The sequence below is a fragment of the Sminthopsis crassicaudata genome, chromosome 6, assembly GCF_048593235.1.
Source record: "Sminthopsis crassicaudata isolate SCR6 chromosome 6, ASM4859323v1, whole genome shotgun sequence".
In the NCBI taxonomy this organism is placed as follows: Eukaryota; Metazoa; Chordata; class Mammalia; order Dasyuromorphia; family Dasyuridae; genus Sminthopsis; species Sminthopsis crassicaudata.
Window position 1 is genome coordinate 180,710,269 of NC_133622.1, and position 15,482 is coordinate 180,725,750.

Here is a 15,482-nt window from a genome sequence, read left to right on the forward strand (position 1 = left end):
GAGTTGGACAGGCTCCAGCACAGGAAGCCAAGCTAGGTGGGATGAGCCTGTGAGAGCCCATGTTGGGAGGAGGGCCCAGAGCAGATGTGGATCCTGGGGCCGGTGTTTTACCTGTAAAAAAGATGTAGGTAGTTCCAGTCTTGGTGTCATCCTTCCTGCACACGTAGCCACTGCACACCTGTTGCCAGCAGCTGTATTCCCCAGTGTCTGCGGCTGTGGCATTCACCAGGATAAGCTGCCCGTAGCGGTCATGTTGCTTCACACTAATAATGGAACAGACGTGAGGTGAGGTCAGACATGGGTGGACAGAAGGGCTTCTTGGCAGACCCCCCTCTGCTACTCTTCCCCCTATGACTCACTGGGTGGGCCTGAGCTGCCTTCTCTAATTACATCCTGAGGACAATTTAAAACCGTACAGTATGTTCAGAGAAGAGGAAGAGGAAGGAAAGGTTGGGTGGAGAGAGGAGTGAGGGCCAAGCCTGAGGACAGATTTTTCTTTTCAACTCTTAGAAAAAAGGGGGTGGGAAGAGTCATCTTTCTTTTAAAGAAATAAATAAAAATTGTTTTCAAAGGAAGAAAATTCCCATGAGACTTCCAGAGGAATTTGTTAAATTAGAGGGCTATCCATTGCCTTTGGCAAGAACATTTTAGCCAATTCAAGATGGTGTCTGAGGATGGGATTGGGATTTCTGGGTAGGAATGACAGGTTCTGGGGTCTCCCATCCAGCCTCCCATCCAGAAAGTGCTTGTGGGACACCCTTCTTTCTTCCTCCCCCTAGAGGTGGACACTGCCTTGCCACCATTCCCACCTCTTCAGGAGAGAAACCAGATTCTTCACTTCACTCAAACACTGAGGGCTAGCCTCAACACTTTCCCTATAGTAATAGGTCAGGCCTTCTTCCCTCAGGAGCCAACGTGGCTGGCTGTTCTTATCACTTAGATGAGTAAGACATCATCAGTTACAATCCTAGTAAAATGGAGGATCAGTAGACCTTACTAACTGCCCTGCTACTGAGCCCTCCTTTATGTCCTGTCTCCCCTAAATTAAATATAAGCTCCTTGAGTATAGGGATTATCTCACTTTTCTTTTGGAATCCCCAGCATTCACTGGCACACAGCAAGCACATAATAAAGGCCACTTCATTCATTCATTAGCCACCTTAGTCTGGGCCCTCATTATTTCTGACCTGGAGTATTGAATCCCTTATTAATTGGCCTCCCTGCCTCAAATTTCTTTCTCTTTCAAGCCATTCTTGAACAAGTTCCCATACTAATATTCCTAAATCACATAGCTGGCTATGCCCTTCTTCTCAAAAAGCTCTTTTTTCTCCCTATACCAGATTTAGCATTTAAAACCAGTCATAGACTGGCTCTAGGCTCCCATTATTATTATTATCCATCATTCCCAATCCACACACTCTATAAAACCAATGGCATTAGATGCGGCGCTCAGATTACCCATGCAGAAGGTATGGGTTGTGAACCAGGTGAATTAGGAAGCATCTCCAAGGAGGTGAATTTGATAGGAGAGGCATCAGACTTAGTCAAGTTAAGAGCTTGCTCTCTCCTCCCTCTTCCAAAAGCAGAAGAGGCGACACATTCTCAATCTGCTTTTATAATTCTATTCCTCAAAAACTGGAAAGAACAAGGGAAAAGATATTCTTGACTATTTTTACCAAGAGGGATAAACAATACTTCTGTAACTGTACGGGACTTTAGAGGATATGTAATCTTTTATTACAGATGGCGAAACTGAAGCCCAGGGAGAAGTGATTTACCCAAGATCACCCAGATTATAAGCATCACATTTGGGATTTGTATCCAGGTCCTCTGGTTCCTGAGCCTATTCTCTTTCTGATGTACCCCAAGATGGATCTGGTCATGGAGGAGGAAAAAATAGACCTTTGGGGACCAGCATAGAGGAACAGAAGGAAGCCAGTTACAGTCTGGTACATGGCCTAGACATTAGCACTGAATACAAAAGGCTTAAAGGAAGGCTAGCCAAGGTTCAGTGGCTTCCTATTAAATTCAGGAGCATTGAGATTCAGGGGTAAGATAACGGAATGTTCCCTCAAAGACATAAGCAGGGATGGTTCTCATGAAAAGGGACTGGGGGAAATATAATCAAGGGACAGTGACTGTGGGTGAAAGGAAGAGATTGTTGGTACACAGTTGTCTACATGTTATCTCTTTCATTTGACTATAAATTGCTTAAGACCAAAACTTGTCTTTTTTTTTTCTTTGTTTTTTGTTTAACTAGAGTAGTAGTGTATTTTTTTGTTGTCTGTAAGGACAGAGCCTTTTCAAATTTAATCAGTGCATCCTCGTCTATGTACATAATTTTTGCAAGTGGTACTTATGTACTTAAGACAAATGTGTTTTCTCACATTTCTCACTTTAGTTTTGTTTTTCTTTGTATGCTCAGTACTTGGCACGTAGCCTCGACACAGTAGGTGCCCAATAAATGTTTATTAACTAACAAAGTAGCAGGATTTTAAAGGATCAGAGATGCCAAGAACCTGCACTGAATTAAAGCTGATGGGAAAACTAAAGACAAAAAGTGGCCCTTTCCTTATAAAGAGAAAAGATGAGGCTCCAACCATGTGCTGGAGCCAATGGGATGGCGATGATGATGGCCAAGAGAAAGTTAGGCTATTTAAATGTTATTTGACTTCTCTTTACTAAGGAGAATGACTATTGGACTCAAAAGGCCAAAATTCACTCTTTTGAATTGAGTTCCCTCAAAAGTCAGGAAGTCAACTAGTCAATCCATAAGCATTTACACAGATCACAGAGGAACTCCTGACTGTAGGAGGAGTTTACTGCCTGCTCCCTATGGACCATCTCCCAGGACATTGAAGGGATGAGTAAAGGAGATGGTAGAGTCACCATCACTGATCATGGGGAATGTGTGATAGAAGGTGGGCTCACAAAAAGGAAGAGATTTTCCAGAGAAGACAACAATAGTGTGTAAAAGGAAGGAAAGGGAAAGAGAAGGGCAAAGGGAAGGGGAAAGGGGAAAAGGAAAGGGAAAGGGAAAGGAGAAAAGGAAAGGGAAAGGGCAAAGGGGAAAGGGAAGGGAAAAAGGAAAGGGAAAGGGTAAAGGGAAAAGGAAAGGAAAAAGGAAAGAGAAAGGAAAGAGATGGGGAAGATGGAAGGGGGAAAGGGAAGAGAAAAGGTAAGGGAAGAAGAGAAGAAAAAGAAAGAAAGAAAGAAAGAAAGAAAGAAAGAAAGAAAGAAAGAAAGAAAGAAAGAAAGAAAGAAAGAAAGAAAGAAAGAAAGAAAGAAAGAAAGAAAGAAAGAAAGAAAGAAAGGAAGAAAGGAAGAAAGAAAGAAAGAGAAAGAAAGAAAGAAAGAAGGAAGGAAGGAAAAGAAGGAAGGAAGGAAGGAAGGAAAAGAAGGAAGGAAGGAAAAGAAGGAAGGAAGAAAAAGAAAAGAAAGGAAGAAAGAAAAAAGAAAAAGAAAAAAAGAAAGAAAGAAAGGGGGAAGGAAGGAAAAGGCAGGAAGGCAGGCAGGTAGGCAGAAAGGAAGGAAGGAAGGAAGGATGGAAGGAAGGAAGGAAATCTTCAAACCTTTTGCATGACTTTACATGTAGAATTGATATCCTATTACTTGCCTTCTCAATGAAGAAGAGAAAGGGAGGGAATTTGGAATTCTGATTTTTAAATGAATGTTAAAAATGAATAAATTAAAAAATTAAGTATAGATGATGCAAGCAAGATCAAGAATCACAGAGAAATATCCATTGCCCTCTAAGAATAATGTCAGGGATGCTACTAAAGCTCAATACAAGCTGGGCTCACAAGAAGAATCAGGCCAAGAAATGAGTTTGTAGTTAAGTAGACATTAACACAAGAGGAAGCTCAAAGTAGGGAGAGAAGATGCTTCTCAAAGGTGATGGGTCAGTGAGAATGGATGTGAGAAAGATAAATCCAGCATAATTAAATGATACTGAAACTGACTGAACAGCTGCGACCCAAAGAAGAAGCATTTAAATGTTTGAGGTCATCTCATAAGGAAGTCTCTCGTGAAATGCTGCAGGGATTTATGCTCAGCTCTGTATGCTTTCATCTTTTTATCACTCATTCTTGATTCTTGCTCTATTTCTGTTTACTCTGCCAAGGACAATGATGGTTGGACCAGAAAGACTAAAGCGAAGATAGCTCCTAGATAATTCTTAAGCAAGGAGATAATGAGAAGTCACCCAGCTGCCTGACCCAGGTTACTTAACTCCTTAGCACATGAGATTGACAGTGATCTTAGAAGGGTGAAAACTGGGAGAAGTGCCCCAGCATTTCTGCAGAGCAGCGATACTCCTGATTTTCCAAAAAGGAAAGAGAATGAAGGCTGAGAGATAGATACAAATGACCTTGATTTCCATGGCTAGTTTCAGTCTATGATGTTCAATCCAGAAAAGAATTGGTCAATCACTGTCAAGGAAGCTGAACTCCCAAAGCACTGACCAGCATGGCTTCAAACTGAACAGAGTGGGCTAGAAGGATTTTATTTCCTCTTTGTAGGCAGGTTTCTATCCTGGTTAGTAGGCTAGGGAAACAGTACAGATATTACTAACTTATATTTTATCAAAATATTTGATAAAGCCCCTCATGTTATTCTTATGGTAAAGTTGGATAGAGCAGAGAATAATAAAAGTAAGTGAATTACAGCTAGTTGAATGGTTAGAGAAATCAGTAATTACAGGGTGTTAATTCAGAAGGACTCTAATGGAGTGCTCCTGGGATCTGTACTTGACCACACACTTGTTAACCACTGTGCCTTAACAAATACTTGTTGACTGGCTCCCAAATCTAGCCAATCAAGGACTTATTGAGGGCTAACACTAATAAGCAGGTTATCTCTATTTTCTAAATTCCTCTACTAAATTCCTGATAAAAATGTAAACCAGTACAAGACCAGTAAAAGATCCCTTGGGCACTCCACTACAGACTTCCTTCTGAAGTGCCATCGAGTCATTAATGACTATTCTTTGGGTTGATAGCATCAAACTGGAGACTATCTATTTGACCTTTTAAACGAGAATTTCCTATCAAGCTTTTATGCTGATCATTTGCCAACTCTAATTATTTCCTCTTTTGAAGGCTCCACTCCAAACATTTTCCACCAGACACAAGGACCTTCTTCATCTGGGAAACTCAGCCCAGCCCTGAAATTCATACATCGAAAGTATCCTCCAGCCTTGTGGTCTCAGCATCAACTGGACAGCTCCTTCTAGAACCTCCATTTAAGCAGACTCCCCAGGCCAGCCAAATTTCTAGGCTCCTCTTCAATTTATCTACCGTATCCCAGCATGGGTATCTTTTGCATCTTGATCTTCCCCATTCCTCCATTTCTTTTTCAGCTTCCTTTTGCTTGTTATCTTCCTCCATTTGAATGTAAGTTCCTTGTGTCTTTCTGCCTTTCTATGTATTCCCAGCCCTTAGCACAGTGCCCGGCACACAGTAAGAGCCTAATCAATGTATGTTGACTTGCCAACTGTCACATTGAAAGCCAGAACATTTGTCCTCTTCCACGTGTGCCCTGGAGCCCCTCTCCTTTTCTCCAGGAGTCTCCAAAGACTAGAACCACCAGCTCTTCCAATTTCTGAGATGGGAGCTTTTCAAGTTTGAGTCCCCAGGCCCAGCCCAACACCAAAGAGCAGATGTTTGGACTCAAAATGCTCTTTCCACACAACAACACTGTCTCTCTAACAAGCCAAAAGCTGCCAACTGTTTTTAATTAAAAACAGTCACATCAAAACACAATGAAAATAATACTCCCGGCGCCAATATGTGGGCTGTGGGAACAGGTGGTTCCAAATCCTGTTTCCAATGCCATCTTGGTCTGTCAAACCACCCACTTGTCTGGCAAAAACAAATGCCTTGGCTTCCAGCAAGACAGACAAGTGAGTGACTGGAATCTAAGTCCAGCTCCCCTTTCTCATATAAAAACAAGAGGACAGGCTTAAATATGATAAAAGAAAGAAGGGGCATAAAACTTGAGGAAATGTTAGTAAATTAGGGGAAAAAACACTAATCTTGGAGTCAAAAGACAGATGTTCAAATCCTATACCTGACATTTACTATTTTGGGACTCAAAACAATTTATGCTGTTATTTTTGCCTGGTTCCCCATCTATAAAATGAGGATTACAAATCTGACCTAATGACCTTGTACAGCTATTATAAAGTATTAAGTAAAGGATAAAGTACTATATCATAGAACTTGGAGCAGAAATTCTTTGAAAATACTCTAGACCAATAACCACATTATACAGATGTGGAAACAGACTCAGGAAAGCTAAAAAACCATATTTCTATAAGAAACTGAGCTAGATAATTGAGGGGGAAATTAAATATTAAATCTTTTAAGAAAGTAAGAAATTGAACCCTTTTGGGTACATCTATTAAGAAGAATTAGTTTCTTCAACTGTCTTACAAATTTTTAAATAAATGAATAAATTGTAAGTAAATATAACAAATAGATATTTCATTTAAATAAATAAGAAAGCATTAATTTTACTATCACTATAAATAAATAAATAAATAAATAAATAAATAAATAAATAAATAAACAAACAAACAAATAAATAAATATATATGTTTGTTTGTTTTTTCCTTCTGAGGCTGGGGTCAAGTGACTTGTCCAGGGTCACACAGCTAGGAAGTGTTAAGTGTCTGAGACCAGATTTGAACTCGGGTCCTCCTGATTCAGGCTGGTGCTCTATCCACTGCGCAACCTAGCTGACCCTATTATCACTATATTTGACACATCATTGAGACATTGACCTCCAATACTCCTGCCTTCCTTTGTTTCTCATTCTGCTCTTGCTCTCCCTACCTTTTACCTTATTTACAACTTCCATAGCTATATCTCTTCCCACCCCCACCACCTGCCCAGTGTCTATATTAACTGTGGGGGAAAAAAACTATTCGATTACATAAATTATAAAAAAAATTTACACAAACTTTTAAAACCAAGGTAGCTAAAATTAGAAAAGAAGCAAATAAATGGAGGAAAATATTGTATCAAGTTTCCCTGATAAAGATATAAATGTGTATACATAGATATATGATTGCTAAGACATGTAGAAAGTTGACACAAATTTATGAGAATAAGAATCATTCTCCACTTGATAGTCAAATGATATGAACAGGTAATTTTCAAAGGAAAAAATCCAAGCTATCAGCAATCATATGAAAGAAGAGCTCCTTGGAGACTGAATGTAGATCAACACATGCTATGCTCACTTCTTTTTTTCTTTTCCTTTTTTTTTTTTCCACTCATGGTTTTTCCCTTTTGTTCATTTTTCTCTCCCATGTGTATTTAAAAAATGAATGCATAAGGATAACCAGAAAAAAGAAAAAAATAGAATTAGAAAAAATTAAAAGAAGTGCTAAGTCTTTAATAATTAAAGAACTGAAGATTAAAATAACTTTGAGCTTCCACCTCATGTCTATCTGATTGGCATCATTGACAATGAATGGTGGACAGGCATCCTCATGTACTGTTTTCTTCTGTTTTTACAATTCATATAAATTCATATATAAGTATTTCATGTACTATTGATGGAACTAGGAACTGGTCTAGCTATTCTAGAAAGAAATTTGAAATTATACTTCCCCATTGCCAGGATACCTCTGCAGAGGAGACAGTTTAGTGAGATGAGCTCCTCGGGGTCTCACAGGAAAGCACCAGAACTCCATCTTGGACCTGTGCTGCCAGATGTGACCTGGCCTTAGCAGCTCCCGGGCTCCAGCTCCAGAGGCCTAGAGGGCTACAAGGAGCATGGAGAGCGGGAGTGCCCTAGCAGGGGAAGACCACAACATGATCTTTAGTACTGATGTAATCATTGGTGTGATGGGAATATCTCCGGTCCACTGACAGCACTCATTCTCTGCCTGGCTTTGCCTTGTACAGTTATAGCCAAACAAGAGACCAAAGAGACCAGTGGAACCTTCCAAGTAAAGGTGTGATGATGAGAGTGATTTGCAGAGAAGGGAGTCTGTCCAAGATCCCCTGTTCACACCTCCATCTCTTCTAGCTCTCAGCTTCCATTTTCCTGTGGCCACCAGACAAAAAGTGACAAGTATTTGTGCAAAGTGTAGTTTAAGAGTGAGGAGAGAAGAGGGGAGGGGAGAAAAAATGAGGAGGATGAGGGGGGTAGGGAAGAGGACGGAAGGGGAGGAGAGAGCTTCTGCTTGCTGTAAGATCCAGAGGAACCAAAGGCAGCCATTTTCTAGGTTTGTCTTGCATCGATTTGTAAACACTTCCTACAGAAAAAACAACCCATCTCTTTTTTCCTTTGAAACCAGCCCCCAGCCCAGCCTCTTCAAGGATGCCTGGGAAGACTGATAAGGCCGGAGGGGAGCCCCGGAGTCTGCTTCCTGGGCCCACCCTGCCTTTGTGTGGCTAGCTCGGGAGGGCAGTACAGGATGCTGAAGCCAGTGGTAGTGGAACTGCAAGCCAGCTGGCCAGGGAGGAGCCATCCTTAAGTTGGTCTTGCCGCCTTCTTTGAGTCAGTCATTCTGTAATCCAGTCTCCTCTGGTTGGTATTCTGGAATTCTGATAGTAATAAGACTGAAATAGAAGATAACCTAGCAAAGCTACAAAGAATCCTCTTCTTGGGGAGGAAGTGAAGTGAGTTAGAAAGAACAGTGAGTTTGCAACCAGCTAATCTGGGGTCAGTTTTCAGCTCAGCTACTAACTTTCTGTGTGACCTTCAGCCATGCTCAGAACCTCAATTTCCTTATCTGTATAATGGGAATAATTATGAGCTTGTGAGGAAAGCCCTATATGAGTGTTAAAGAATTGGAGAAATATACTATTGAAAACCTGTTCTGAGCTCTGGGCTCAGGGGGAGAGGACCCACGTTCTTGGATTTCCTGTGTGCTAATGTGTGACTCAGCAAGTGACTTTCCCATCTCTAAAATACTTGTAGCATCCTTGGACAACCCCAAATTGCAGGGCTAGTTCCCCAGCAAACGGTTAGCCCAGTTTCATGGCACTCTGAGTGTTGGCAGCCCTTAAAGATTTCTGAACCCCTACTGATGTTGTTTACCCTTTAAAAGTCAGCCAGCTGATCCAATGAGTTAAAACAAAGGCATCAATAAAGCAGCAAAATAAAAAAGTGGCAACAAGCTATTTCCCACAAAGATGAACGATATTGGGAGAGAAAGTGGTCAAACACAAGAAGGACACATGGAGAAGCACACATGGAGAAAATAACTGTGATCGGGGCATGTGGAGCAAATGCTTATGTCCGGAGCACACGCACAGAGGGGAAGCACCCCTCACCCTGACACTGCAAGCTAGTGAAGACCCTGGCCATGTCACAGAGCTGCTCCCTTGGGCCTGTTCATCCCCTTCTAGGCTCCCCTGTTCTGGGGAGGGGCTGCCAGGCTTAAAGGGCTCCTGCTCCTCTGTACTTGAAGACAATGAGTAGCTGTAGTCTCTGCGGCCTCCACCCTTGTGATTCTGAGGTATATCTTTCCTGTGCAAGAGAAAGTGATGTTCCATTATCCTATCTCTTAGCAGAAACTTTCTAGGTCGGCTTTTAGAAGAATAAATAAAATTTTAGAAGAAATAAAACCCCTTGTCTGAGGACCAGGAGAAAACTCCCAGCCCCATCCTCATGGGAGATTCTCAGACCTGGCTTCCAAGGTCAGAAACAGCTTCATTCCAGGCCAGCAGTTAGTACCTTTGAGCTCAGTTTATGCTTTGGACCTCGCTTCCTGGACTAGGGCTCTGGTGCTTCAGTCAAAGACCTTCTCCAAGTTCTTGGTGATCGATTATGCTGTGAACTTCCCATTTCGTATCTGGAGGTTGGACAATCCACCAGGGGTGATGGTGATTTGCCTTGTAACTAACAGATAGCTCTGAAGGTTCAGGCTCCCCAACTTTTCAGACCTTAAGTCTCTTCCAATCTTCATGAAACCCATGAGTTTGAGGAAAGCCTAGTGATAGACAATAAGTGAGCTCAGGGACCGGGTCATTATCATGGCCACCTGTCTAGCCATATTGTTGTCTCCTTCAGATGCTGAAGACACCTGAAAGGGGCTTGTTCTTACATGTGGTTAGACCACTCTGCCTGATCTCCATTTCTTGGGAAAGAAGTCCCTTGCCCCTAGAGTCATCTTTGGCTCTTTTAGATGTGGCATGGTGCAATCGACAGATCTAAGTTTAAATTCTACCTTGGCTGCTTACTACCTTTGTGACCTAGACTTGGTTTCCCTGGTCTAACTTTGCTTATCTGTGAAATGAAACTGTTAGAATAATAGGTGTTTGAGGTGCCTTCCAGCTCTGTGATCCCTCTGTCCAAATCCAAATCACTTAGCAAGTTCTAGCGATTCTCTCTGACTTTTAACCTGTCCCCTTGTTCATATCCACACTTCCTCTCATCCAGACTCCTGCCTAGTCCCCCTGCTTCAATCCTTATCCCTTTCAGTTTAGTGTGGCAGAAAGCAGAGAGGGCTGGGCCTTCAGCAAGTGGCACTCTGCCATCCTCTCCCTACTTTCTAGCTTTGGAATCATATCATATCCACACTATCATTGTTCCTAGAAAGGGGGTATCAATCTACTTAACATCCTTGTAACTTCCCCAACCAAAAAGCCCCTTTCTGGTCACCATTCCCCTATGTATAATGTCTCCACCAATGGAATTTAAGCTTTTTGAGGGTAGGAACTATTACATTTTTTATGCATGGCAAGTGATGGAGACTAGATTTGAATACTGGATCTGTATTCCACCAAATGATGCTTCCTCTTATGTATCATTTTATGTTTGAGTAATGGTGATGATGATAATGATAATAATAATAACATTTACATAGCACCTTAGGGTTTGTAAAATGCTTTATAAATGTGATTTCATTTGACCTTATGCAACGAGGTAGGTTATTATCCCCATTTTACAAAACAAACTGAGGCAAACAGAGATTAAGAGATTAAATGACTTCTGCAGGGTCACACACTTAGTAAGTACTTGGAGCTAGATTTGAATTTAGTGCTTCTGACTCCAAATCGGGCATTCCTAACTGCCTATGTACACTTACTTATATATACATCTCAAGGCTCCCAGTCTAGACTGCAAGGTCTTTGAGGACAAAGACTGCCAGTGTTTTTTTTTTGTTTGTTTTGTTTTGTTTTGTTTTTTAATTCTACTCTCCTACTTAACATTAAGTCTAAGTGGTTGATTAATGGGGGTTGATCAGAAAAAATGCACCAGACGATGGACTTGCGATTCACCTTACAGATTTCTCACTTACTGTCACAATGGAACTAAAGGAATATCTGTTGAACCTGAATTTGAAAGGGGATGATATCAGAGGAGTTTTCTCATGCAGGGCTCAGTGCTCTCTGGGGAGCCTGCTCTGCTCTGAAATGGTTTCAGGGAAGGATCCCTCTTGTCCTTTTGCTCTCTCTCTCCTCATTTGGAAGTATGATTTGGCAATCCTGACATTCTCTGGAAAAGCACCAAAGAGCTTTGGCTAGAAATGAGGTCTGCTCCCTCCTCTTTCTAAACCAAAGAGGTAGACGTTCATCTCATGGGGCCACCAATATTTCTAAAGCAATTAGAAATGTCCCAAACCCTGTTGCCTCAAGAGTAAGCATGTTCCAAGTCACATAAGTGTCTCTTCTAAAATTTCACATATTGAGAGATCATTTAATGTAATTCCCTCATCTTATAGATGAGGAAATTGAGGCTCATAGAGGTTACACAGATAGTAAACATTAGAAGCTGAACAAAGGAATTTGTATTTTATCTTAAAACCAAAGAGCAGAGTAGAAATTTAAAGAATCCACCAACTATTTTCTAAAAGAAACCTCAAAAAGAAAACTCCCAGAAATATCCTAGCCAAATTCCAGAACTCCTAAGTAAAGGAGAAAGTACTTCAGGCAGCCAGAAAGAAGAATTCAAATACTGTGGAGCCATAGTTAGGATCACACAAGCTTTAGCAGCATCCACGTTAAAGGAGCAGAGAGCTTGGAATGATATTCTGGAAAGCAAAGAAGCTGGGATTATAATAAAGAATCACCTACCCAGCAAAACTAACTTTAATTCTTTGGGATCATGGTGATGGTGGGAAATGAACATTTAATAAAATAGATGACTTTCCAGCATTTCTGACAAAAAAATCAGAGCTGAGTAGAAATTTCACATTTAAACATAAGACTCAAGAGAAGTGTAACAAAGTAAACATGAAGGAGAAATCATAACAGAATAAATAAAAATACTTTCTTATATGGAGACAGAATACATGCAACATTATCACTAACCATTCTGAAGAGCAATTTGGAACTTTGCCCAAAGGACTATCAAACTGTGCACACCTTTTGATTAAGCAGTATCTCTATTAGGTCTATATTTTAAAGAGATCATAAAAAAGGGAAAGGGACCCACATGTGCAAAAAATACTTGTAGCAGCCCTTTTTGTAGTGGCAGGAAATTGGAAACTGAATGGATGCCCATCAGTTGGGGAATTGCTGAATAAATTATGGTACATGAATGTTATGGATATTATTGTTTTATCAGAAATGACCAGCAGGATGATTTCAGAAAGGCTTGGAAAGACTTACATGAACTGAGGCTAAGTGAAGTGAGTAGAACCAAGAAAACATTGTACACAGCAGCAAGATTATGTGATAATCAACCCTGATGGATGTAGCTTTTTTTTTTTTTTTTTTTAACAAAAAGATGATTCAGACCAATTCCAATAAACTTGTGATGGAGAAAGCCATCTGTATCTAGAAAGTGGGCTTGGGGACTGAATGTGAATCACCACATAGTATTTTCGCTTTTTTGTTGTTGTGTGTTTAATTTTTTCTTTCTCATTTTTTCCTTTTTTGATCTGATTTTTCTTGCACAATATGATAAATATGGAAATATGTTTAGAAGAAATGCACATGTTTAACTTGCTGTCTAGGGGAAGGGTGAGAAGAAAGGAGGGAGAAAAATTTAGAATACAAGGTTTTCCAAGGGTGAATTTTTAAAAACTCTCTTTGCATGTATTTTGAAAATAAAAAGCTATTATTTTTTTAAAAAGAACATTACAATGGTTGTTAGAGGGAGTCTGCTCTCAGATACAAGATCTGGGTGTGGTTCTATTTTATTGGGATGGTCTCAAAAGAAAAATAGCAAGGTAAGAAAGAAAAATGCACTGGGAGAAAGGGGGAAGGAAGAGGAAAAAGGGGGGGAAATCATCTTACAAAATGGGGTGCATAAGAACGAGTTTGTGCAATGGAAGAGATGGAGGGAAATGAGTAATACTTGAACTCCTCTCTCATCTGAATTGGTTTAAAGAAGAATAAACATATTCACAGAGTTGGGTAAAGAAATTCATCTTATTCAATATGGAAGTGGAACGAAAGAAGGGGGAAGAGTCAACTAGAAAACTAATTAAATCAATAAACAACTTTGTCAAAGTTGAAGTTTGTCAAAGTTGAAAATCAGCATTTCTCTATGTAGCCAACAAAATCTAGCAGGATGAGATAGGAAGAGAAATTCCATTTAAAATAACTACAGACAGTATAAAATATTTGGAAGTCCACCTGCCAAGATACATATATGAGCACAATCACAAAACACTCTACACAAATAAAGACTAAGTTATTGAAGAAATATTCATAGCTTATTGGTAGGCCAAGTCAATGTAGTAAAAATTACAATACTACTTACACTAATTTACTTATCCAGTGATTTGCCAATCAAACTACCAAAGGATTACTTTCTAGAGTTAGAAAAATAATAACAAAATTCTTCTGGATGAACAAAAGGTCAAGAATATCAAGGGAATTAATTTTTAAAATGTGAAGGAAGGGAGCCTAACAGTACCAGCTCTCAAACTATATTATACTATCCTTTGTTTAATCAAAACAAATTTGGTACTGGATAAGGAACAGATAAATCAACCAGTAGATCAGACAAGGTACACAATATATAGAATTAAAGCACACGGTAATCTGGTATTTGATAAATCCAAAGACCCCAGCTACTAGGGCAAGAACTCACTATTTGACAAAAACTGTTCAGAAAACTGGGAAGTAGCATGGTAGAAATTAGACATAAACCAATATTTCACATTTTGTACTAAATGGTCTTAAAGTGAATCCATGATTTAGATATAAAAAGTGAAGGAGGAAAGAAATTACACATCAGATCTATAGGAAAGGGAAGAGTTCTTCATCAAACAAAAGACAAAGAGGTTCATGTGAAGTGATGTCAATAATTTTGATTAAATAACATTAAAAAGTTTTTGTGCAAACAACACTAATGACACTAAAATAAGAAGAAAAAAAGAAAATGGAGGAGGAGGTGAATCTTTGAAGCAAGTTTCTCTGATAAAAATCGTATTTCTAAAATAGAATCAGGAACTGTCAAAGAATTGTAAATTAAAAGGATGTCCATCAATTGCAGAATAATTTAATAACTTTTGACATATGAATATAACAGAACACTGTTGTGCTGTAAGAAGTGATGAAGGGGGTGGTTTCAGAAAAATTGGGGAGATATGAACAAACTGATGTAGAGGGAAGTGAGCAGAACCAGAAAAATATGCAACTAGCAATAATGTAAAGATAATCAACAATGAAAAATTTAGTAATTCATACAATGACCAACCTCAATTCCAAAAGACTCACAAAAATGCTATCTCCAGATAGAGAACTAATGGACTCAAGCAGATTTTTTTTCTTGCTTTTTCTTTGGAGGATGACTAATGCAAAAATATGTTTTGCATAATTACATGCATAATGAGTATCATCTTTCTTGCCTTCTCAGTGGGTGGGCAAGGGGATGGAATGAGGGAGAGAATTTGGAACTGAAAATAGTTTTTTAAAAGGATGTTTTAAAAAAAAGAAAAATGCTACCCATCTACAGACAGAGAACTGATGGGCTCAGATTGCACATTAAAGCATATTTTCACTTTATTTTTCTTGTTATTTTTCTCCTTTCCCAGATCATGGTCAATGCAGAAATATGTTTTGGATGATTTCATATGTATAATGGGTATCATATTTCTTGCCATATTAATGGGTGGGGAAAGAGTGAAGATCAATGGAGAGAATTTGGATTTATAAATTTATATTTTAAAAGGGAGGGGGAAGGACACATATATACAAAAAAATATAACAATTCTTTTAGTGGTAAAGAATTGGAAACTGAAGAATGCCTATCATTTGGAGGATGGCTGAACAAGATATTGTAATGTGATGGAATACTACTGTGCTGTTAAACTGATGCAGGGGATAATTTCAGAAAAAACTGGGAAGATCTGTGTAAAATGATACAAAGTGAAGTGAGCGGAACCAAGAAAACAATGTACAGAGATAACAGTAATATTGTTTACTTAGTAAACTGTCAAAATAATGAGCCATCACAATTCTAAAGGACTCCTGATGAAAAATTCTGTCTTCCTCCAAAGAGAGAGAGAGAGAATGAATGGATTCAAAGGTCAGATTGAAGCAGATTTTTTTCTTTTTCTTTGT

General features: G+C 39.4%; 1 protein-coding gene across 1 annotated transcript in view; it reads right to left on the reverse strand.

Annotated features, from left to right (window-relative positions):
- Window positions 1-15,482, reverse strand: part of PDGFRL (platelet derived growth factor receptor like) — a 31,926-nt gene that overhangs the window by 6,567 nt on the left and 9,877 nt on the right. Inside the window, exon 3 of the mRNA XM_074273897.1 lies at window positions 112-263. Coding sequence (XP_074129998.1) covers window positions 112-263 — 152 coding nt within the window. The remainder of the gene's footprint in view (window positions 1-111; window positions 264-15,482) is intronic.